The 8,617-nt window shown below is 49.0% G+C and overlaps 1 protein-coding gene across 2 annotated transcripts; it reads left to right on the top strand.

Moving 5' to 3' along the window:
• Window positions 1-1,252: 1,252 nt before the first annotated feature.
• HMGB3 (high mobility group box 3) lies at window positions 1,253-7,838 on the top strand. 2 transcript variants are annotated; one of them, XM_003428440.5, is made up of 5 exons: window positions 1,253-1,352; window positions 4,324-4,480; window positions 4,863-5,002; window positions 5,553-5,727; window positions 6,346-7,838. In XM_003428440.5, the coding sequence occupies exons 2-5, from the start codon at window positions 4,331-4,333 to the stop codon at window positions 6,484-6,486; spliced, it is 606 nt and encodes a 201-aa protein (XP_003428488.1). In that variant the 5' UTR covers window positions 1,253-1,352; window positions 4,324-4,330; the 3' UTR covers window positions 6,487-7,838. The 2 variants fall into 2 exon arrangements, with proteins under 2 accessions (XP_003428488.1, XP_001509199.1); XM_001509149.6 differs by lacking the exon at window positions 1,253-1,352 and adding an exon at window positions 2,884-2,941.
• Window positions 7,839-8,617: the final 779 nt, after the last annotated feature.

The raw sequence follows: 8,617 nt of genomic DNA, 5'->3' as shown, positions 1-8,617 counted from the left end.
ACCTTCTGGCTGGACCCAGGGGCCACGTGCTAGAAAGTTTTCTTCCTTCGTGTGTTTCATTTTTAATTCTACCAGCTGATTGATTTCTGACTTTCCATTTGCTATCGCAAGGTGGTCTTCTCGAAATACTCCCATCCTTCTTTCTTAAACCTTGCCTCTACAGTAGTTATTTCTCTTTCCCCTCCAGTTTTTTTTTAAGCTCTGCTTTTTTCCCTTCTGATTCTCAGTTCTTCATTCCCGATGCCTCCACTATAATACAGGCAGAAGAAGTCACAATCCGTCCTTATCCTTCAAGCTAGTTCCTTTAAAAGTTAAAGAGAGATGCGGGTCTGGTCACTCGGATCTCAGCGGCCTTTAAAAGACAACGTCGACAGCAATAACGGCGGCAAAAAATCCCGGTCCCACACGGTCCGGGACGGTGAGGAGTTCTATTCCCGGCTGCTCCGAGTGCAGAATCCCACACTACTACGATTGTAGCAGGGGGATCAAATCGCTCTGCCTCGTGCCCCTAAGTGGCGCCAGATCCGAACGGCTTGGCGAAGGTAGAGCGAGCAAAACGAATCCCCAAACGGTGGGGAAACTTTCTTTTTTCCTGCAGGCCGCCGGGCAGCTCAAGGGCACGGCGAAGGAGGAGGCCAGGGAAGGCCGAGGGAGCGGGCTGTCGTGGCGCAGGTGGGCCGCAGGACCAGCCGGCCAAAGCGACACCCCGACACGCGTTGTTGCCGGGCCTGCAGCAACACCTGGGCTCCCGCAACTGAAACGTCGGTAACCGGAGGAGAATCGCCACCCCCCCTAAAAAAAAAGCCGTCCAAACTCCTCTTTCGGGGGGCCGACATGGTCGCACCACCCCCCGACTCAAGGGCACGGCGAAGGAGGAGGCCAGGGAAGGCCGAGGGAGCGGGCTGTCGTGGCGCAGGTGGGCCGCAGGACCAGCCGGCCAAAGCGACACCCCGACACGCGTTGTTGCCGGGCCGGCAGCAACACCTGGTCTCCCGCAACTGAAACGTCGGTAACCGGAGGAGGATCGCCACCCCTCCCTAAAAAAAAAAGCCGTCCAAACTCCCGTTTCGGGGGGCCGACATGATCGCGCCACCCCCCGACTCCTTCCCCCCGCTCTTTCCCCGGCGGGTCGTTCTTTTTGAATGAACGACCCGAGCGGCGGGGGCCAATCGGCGAGGCCGGGCGCTTAATATGCATGAGCCCTCGTGCCAATGGGCGGGCGAGGAGGCTGTTTTAAACGGCGGAGCCCGCTAGCCAATCAGGCGGCTCTCGTGGAGGCAGCTAGCGCGAGGTTGGGGGAGTGCTTAGCCGAGCGTCGTGCCCTGCGCTGCCCAGACTAGCGAACAATACAGGTACGTTCAGCACACCCCGCTCCCGCCGCCACTCCACCGCCACCATCACCACCACCTCCTCTACCGCCGCCGCCTCTCCTCCTGCACAACTTTCCGACCGGCGCTGCGTAGATCTCCCCCTTTCCCTCCCCTTTGCCCTCTGTTTTCCTTCTCTCCCTCCCCCCCTCCCCGAACCTTCCCCCCCCCTTCCTTCTCCTCCCCCCTGCTCCGAGTCTCGCTCTGTGTCCGGGGAAGAGCAAAAAAATCCAGGTGTTTAAACTTTTTTTTTTTTTAAAAAAGCAATCCTATTTATGATTTGAAAATCCTCCCCCCCCCCTCCCCCGCCATCCCGTACTCCGCTGCCTGCTCCCGACCGTTTGGGGGAAGGGGTGGGTGTTTAAAAGGCTCCCAGATCCAGATGTTTCCTGGCAGCTGCAGCCGCGGTTCTTGCACGGAACCCCGGCTCCGTGGGAGGGAGAGCAGGGGGACTTTGGGGGGGGGGAGGGGGTATTTTTATTTTATTTTTTTTTGGCGGGGTGGGGGTTCCCGTCTTGGCTCTGCCGGGCATCTTGCAACGGGGGTCGGGAGAGTGGTGTGTGTGTGTAGTTGGGGGTTTTTCTCCGTCGGCGCGGGGTTGGGCAGGGAAACCGGCGTTCCCGAGTTATTTCCCTGCCTCCGGGAATATGGCTGGTGCAGTCCCTGCCGCCGGGACCGAGACTTTTCCCGTGCGTGGCTGGGAGTCGGGTTGGGAAAAGCGTCCGGGCTGGTCCGAGGGTAGGAATTAGGAAGGGTGCGGGGACGGTCCCCCGGCCGCAGCCGGTCTCGCCCCCCCGTTTTCCCCGGGGGCTGCATTGTGTGTCCGCTGGGCTTTTCCTCCGGCCGCGGGGGAGGGAGGGGGGGAGGGAAAAAAAAAAAAACTTAGGTCCGCCGTGCGCAATGCCGCGGGGCTTCGCTGTTTTATTCTGCATTAACATGGCCGTCGGGGGAGCGTCTGACAGGATAAACGTTGCGCGCCGTCGGGGCGACCCCCGTCGGGGCGGGGAGCCTCCCGGCCCGGGGCCGCTCCCGCGCTTCTCCCCCTTCTGCTGGCGGGCATTAATATGGCTGGCGCTGGGCGAAAGGGAAGAAAAGACGTGTGAGCAGCAGCAGCAGCAGCAGGGAGGAGGAGGAGTGGCGGCGGGGGGGGGGGGGGGGGAAGGAGAGGGGAAAGCCCGGGCTGGAAGGGCGCAAAAAAAAAAAGCCATTTAAACCTCCCCGAGCTCGGCCAGTCCTTTCGCCTCCCCCCGCCGTCCCCTTTCCCTACGGGATCGGGCGGTTCGGGGGGCCTCGGAGGGGCGTGGGGGTGGGCTTTGCACTTTTTTTTTCTCTTCCCCCTGGCGCGGAAGAGTGTGTAATGGCTGAACGGGAGTCTTTGTTATAGGCAGGATTGCGCTAAGCGAGAGCGAGGGGAGGCGCGGGGAGGAGAGAGGGGCGGGAGGCGCGGGGAGGGGGGAGGCTCAAACCCCGGCGATTTTTTTTTTTTTTCCCTCCCCTCCTCCTCCTCCTCCTCCTTCTTTCCCGGAGCCCCCGACTCCCACTGCAGCAAACCCGCCCCGGAGGGGAGAGCGGAGGTGACCGGGGGGGAGGGGAGGTGCGGGGAGGCCCGGCGGGTTTGGGGGCGCCGGGGTGGGGGGGGAAGGGGCGGAGTGTGGGGGGGAGGGGGGTGCGTGTGCGGCGGCTTTGTTAGGAAGAGCAGCCGGGCCTGCCTCCGCCAGGCCCAGAGAAGCCATTTTAGCGAAGGGAGCTGCTAGGGGCCGAGGAGAACGGCAGCTCGCTTCCCTCCAGCCCTCGCCGGCACCAACGCGCTCCACTTCCCCAGCAAGGGCAGCGGGAGGCGGCCGGTCCTTATCCCTCCCCCCCAAGAAAAGACACCCCGACAGAGCAGAGGGGCCCTTTTCAGGGGGACTTTCTTTCATCGGGAAGCATTTCACAAAATGGAAGATGAATTATTGGTGTCTTGGTGACCTGTCGTTTTTTTTTTTTTTCCCCTCCCTCCCTCCCTCTCTTTTCCAGCGGAGAGCGAGCGCGCTGCCGTGCGGGGCTCATCCCGCCCGCACCGGCCCATTTATTTTTTTCTTCCCCCCCCCTCCCTATTTGCCGGCGGCCGCACGGCCCCCCGCGGCCAATATATGCAAAAGAGAATTATTTTATTTTCTATGATGACCTTGGGTGTGGGGGAAAGGAAAAGATGGCGGGAAGCTGGGGGGGGGGGGAAACAACCGCATTTTTAATCGGAAACTTTGGAGAAGGCATTACACCGACAGATGTGCATCTTAATGGGCGATAATAGAAGGCCCCTTTTTCACAACTTTTTCCACTCTGGCGGGACCGGTCTAATTTAAACTTGTAGCTTCTGCAAAACACCCCTGCCTTTTTTTTTTAAAAAAATATATATAATTACAGGGATGGCGTTTTTCAACAAAAATGCTTTTTTCATATACTTGTAAAGCCGCTTTTTCGGGTTTTTTTCCCTTTTAGATTCTAGTTTTTTAAAATCACAATTTAACTTAACATTTGGACCCAGAAGTTCAGTAAACCATATTCGTGTCAGTGGCAATGTTTTTCGTCCCTTTTTCAAACAGTTTTGCCATTTATCATTTATTTTAAGAGATTCTGGGGGTTACTAAAAAAGTAATTAGAAAATTACACTAATGACCACTCACTTGTGGGGGGAATCACTTTTTTTTTTTTCCATGAAAACGCTAGTATACCCGGTGTAGTAACTCCCAGCTAGGATATTTCATGCCGGTCAAGATGTTGCATGACAAGTAGTTAAACTTTGTAGACTTTCATTTTCTCTCTACCTCCCTTAGTAGTTTCAGCAACTGGCCAGCGGGGTCATCCTGTTTTGCAGAACCGCTCTCCCACCTCTAACTTCTCCAAGTTCAAGAATGCTAAATGGGCTTCCTTTCACGGTTAATTTTTTATATATATATAATTTTTTTTTCCCCAGAGTCAAGATGGCTAAAGGTGACCCGAAGAAGCCTAAGGGCAAGATGTCTGCTTATGCCTTCTTTGTGCAGACATGCCGTGAAGAACATAAGAAGAAGAATCCAGAGGTCCCTGTCAACTTTGCAGAGTTTTCCAAGAAATGCTCAGAGAGGTGGAAGGTGAGGTCGTTTTTTTTTTTTTTTTTCTTTAAAATTTCTGAAGGTTGGAATTCAACTTCTCCACATGGTTTCCCCACCCCTTTTTTAGCCATCTTGTTTACCTCATTAACTCTAGTATGTGAAACCATCAAATTGAAGATCTGTAAAATATCCCAACCCTCCCAGGCAGTTGCAATCTATGCACCCACTTCACTTCCCTGTATTGGATTGCATTTTACAGTTTGAGGGATTGTCCCTAGGAGTAAGGGGTGGCTTCAGTATTCTGTTTTATGGAATGATGAAAGGTGGCTGCCCCCAAACTTACTTAATTACTTAGTTGAGGAACTAAAGTAAGAGATCTGTTATACGAGGACGTTGTCTAAAATCGGAACCGTTCTTTCAGACTATGTCAGGGAAAGAAAAGTCCAAGTTTGATGAAATGGCAAAAGCTGACAAGGTACGATATGATCGAGAAATGAAGGACTATGGACCAGCTAAAGGAGGCAAAAAGAAGAAGGATCCTAATGCCCCCAAAAGGCCACCGTAAGTCAACTTTCTTGATCCATATATTTAAGAACTTCTACTTTTAAAAGATCCTCAATGGAGTACATTGTGGGAGTCAACTTACAAGAGATACTTGAGGGATACAACGAAAGCTTTCCCTAAACTCAATTAAAATGAGGCTTTTTTTTTAACACAAGCTTGAAAATAACACTTTCACGTTTAACATCTGTAACTTTTCAGTTAGAGCAATATTGCACATTCTTCACTATATCTTGTAGGGGGTTGAATGTTTTTAAAAAATATATATATATAATAGCAATTTAGAACAACTTGTTCCAGGTAATCGAGGTGTACAGTTGTTAAATCTATTTAACAGTTGTGCTGTCTCAAAACCCAAGTGATAAAACCTCTACCTCTCCAAACACCTCAACTCACTTTCACTGTGTAAGTTTTGGCCTCCAAGATCTGGCTGTCCCAGTAGATCCTATAAGGCATGGGATCAAACAGCCTTACATTCAGTCCCATCCCCCCACCCCAACCCGGTCAAGAACTTCTTAAATGTTTATCTAATATGTAACTTTTCTCCAAGGTCTGGCTTCTTCCTGTTCTGCTCAGAATTCCGTCCCAAGATCAAATCTACAAACCCCGGCATATCCATTGGGGATGTGGCAAAAAAGCTTGGTGAAATGTGGAACAATCTGAGTGATAGTGAGAAGCAGCCTTACAATAATAAGGCAGCTAAACTGAAGGAAAAATACGAGAAGGTAAGACCTGAGAGGGTGATTTGGAATTGGACTTATAATTCTGCTCAGAATGACTCTCCGTGTTACAGGCTTACTCTTAACCTGTTGTTCTTGTAGGGTCTCTGCTATGAAAGTGGCACAGACTGAGTCAGATTTTCTCTATTAGGTCAGGCAAGAAACTTGCTGTAATGGCTTCAAACTTAATCTTACCAGCCAAACTTCCTTTCGGGGATGGGGGTGGGGGAATTTCCTATTTTCTTTTCTCACTTGCTTTCCCCTCCCCATATAACTCCTCCAAGTCAGAAAGGCTGGGAACTAGGTAGCAGGTATGGGCACGGAGTGTGAAGCGTTTAGTTGCTGACTGCTAAAGAGTTGGCGAGCGCCTCTGAATACACTTTTAACACCCATTAACTTCTCCGATCAAGCCGAGTTACAGGTGCCGATGTAGGTGAATGCCCTCTTTACCAGCAAGTCCACTTACTGCAACTCCTGCTTTCTTTTTCCTAAAGGGAAAAGGCTGTTGGAAGCAAATGTATTTTTTAACCTTCCCTCCAACAGTTGTACAGAGCCCTCTTAATTTCAGAGTATTCCCTGAGTAGCTCCCCAGTTAATTTGGACGCCTTTCTTTGCTTCTTGCAGGATGTTGCGGACTATAAGTCTAAAGGAAAGTTTGATGGTGCAAAGGGTGCAGCTAAGGCAGCCCGGAAAAAGGTAGAGGAAGAAGATGAGGAGGATGAAGAGGAGGATGAGGAGGATGAGGATGAAGATGATGACGAATAAAACTGTACTATACTTGTCTCCATGTGAATACCATAGAGTAGGGGAAACACCGTAAATGAAGCACCTCTTGTTTGAGTGAGATGGTGTCTATTGCCCTCATTAGGTTTAATTACAAAATTGGATTCTGATCACATTGTAGTTTCTAAAAGTGCTCTAGAAATTGTAACTGGTTTACATGAAGTGGCCATGGGTGTAGTGAGCACCCTGAAACTGTATCAAAGTTGTACATATTTCCAAACATTTTTAAAATGAAAAGGCGCTCTAGTGTTCTCCTCACTCTGTGCACTTTGCTGTTGGTGTAACAAAGCATTTAAAAATGTTTCAAGCATTTTTTAATTTGTAAGGTGGTGTTAACTATATGGTTATTGGCTAGAAAATCCTGGGTTATAAACTGTACATATCTATAGTTTGTAAAAACTAGACAAATTCTTGTGGTACATGCTTGGAGTTGTGATGCCTTAGGGAGGGAAAATTACTTTGGAAGGTTATACGGCCTTCCATAGGGTGCCATGGCCCAGAGCATGCACTGTGAGGGTAGATCTATTTACACTACAGTGGGCGTCCATTTAGCTTAAAGTTGTCTTTCTGTATATAGTGAACTAGCATTCTGCTGCCATTCTTAGTTGTGGAAGGGGGTTCAGCTGGCATGAGAAGTGTATGGGATTTTTTTAGTTAAGTGCGGTAGTTTTTAAACTGAAACTGTAGACCTCTTCCTTGACAGCAAAGCGAAGAGCCAGTGCAGCAATTAAAGTTCAAAAACCGTCTGTACTTAAGCAAATTTGCAACGTTATGTTATTTTTTTGTATGTTTAGAATGCTGAAATGTTTTTGAAGCAAAATAAACAGTATTACATTTTTAAAACTGTTCTTGACAACATTCTAAATTTCTGGGTTGAAAACAAGTCAACAGCCAAAAAAAAAAAAAGAAAAATCAGTTCATTAGAAGTCTGGCATCCCCCAAGAGGCTGGTAATTTAGGAAATACTCTGTCTTGTACTTAGGAAAAAAGTGGTGGCCAGTTTAATTATAACTGAGCCGAGTGAGATGGCTACTTAAGCTAATATGCGATTTTAATTGTTTATGGCTGAGTAGCAGTAAGATGCTATGCAAGTCTAAACTCTATTACTTGAATGTGGGAGCCAAAATGAGAACATTCGTGACCTTTTTTTGCTGTATATCGCAGCATTCAGATGCAGAAAGGTAGGTGGTTAGGATTGAGGCTGACTCCACTAAAAGGTATATGAGAACATTTAAGTTTGTCTTTAGTTGTGTTGGGTCCACTTTAAGCCCAAATGCATTGCTGTATATATTAAAATGTGCCTTTTTTGTCATGTGTTAAACTGTTTCAAACTTGTGGTTTTGTTTTGTTTCTTGAGCATTGGTCTAGCGTTCAAGATTCCGGCAGGAGAAGCACTAACAACTTATTTAATTGCTCTACTAAAAACTGGAGGGAGAGGCATATCTGAGTTTACTGCACTAGCTTCTCTCCTAGTTAACTGGGTTACTAGTTAATGTGATCTGGACCTCATGGGAGGGGCTCTCTGATTCTCTACCACTCCTTAGGAAACAGGTTGACCACTGCGGGGGGTTGTGTGGGGCGGGGTGGGTGGGGGTGGGGGAGGATGACTGGCAGACAAATCTAGGCAGGGGTTCTTTCTGAGAAAGTTGGAAGGGAACAACAGGTCAGAGCGCCTGAATCTAGTGCGATTTTAGTCTCCCTTCTTGAGCATTAAAAATGCGTACAATTTAAAATAAAAAAAGAATACCATCTTTACCTGGTATCTGGACTCATTCCTTGCTGTTTTAATGCAGAGCAGATTTAAGTGTGGTTTATGAACTGGGGAAGTCAAGTGACTTGACGGAAAACCAGCATCCCCTGTCGAGGCGATTCTGTTTAATGGGTGGGGAGGGCAAAAGATGTGGTTGGCCGGTTTGTTGCTAAAATGCTGATAGAGGAGTGCAGCTCATCTTGTTGCCCACTCAAGAGGTAATCTAATTCTGCTATGAGAATAGGCTGGGAGTAGTTTCGCCAAACCGAATCAAAATGATTGGAAGCTAGCTTCCAAACTTCGGTAAAATTTGCCATGAATTAGAATTTAGAAGCAGGATCAATTTTTGGTTTAAGTTCTATTA

Source organism: Ornithorhynchus anatinus, chromosome 6 (assembly GCF_004115215.2).
Source record: "Ornithorhynchus anatinus isolate Pmale09 chromosome 6, mOrnAna1.pri.v4, whole genome shotgun sequence".
Classification (NCBI taxonomy): domain Eukaryota; kingdom Metazoa; phylum Chordata; class Mammalia; order Monotremata; family Ornithorhynchidae; genus Ornithorhynchus; species Ornithorhynchus anatinus.
This window is presented reverse-complemented; position numbering and strand designations above follow the sequence as displayed.

Bases quoted from the DNA above. Each gene is read 5' to 3' on its own strand.
- HMGB3 (XM_003428440.5), top strand. From the start codon at position 4,331: ATGGCTAAAGGTGACCCGAAGAAGCCTAAGGGCAAGATGTCTGCTTAT. The intron at 5,003-5,552 runs GTAAGTCAACTT...CTTTTCTCCAAG, and splicing joins AATGCCCCCAAAAGGCCACC to GTCTGGCTTCTTCCTGTTCT. The intron at 5,728-6,345 runs GTAAGACCTGAG...TGCTTCTTGCAG, and splicing joins TGAAGGAAAAATACGAGAAG to GATGTTGCGGACTATAAGTC.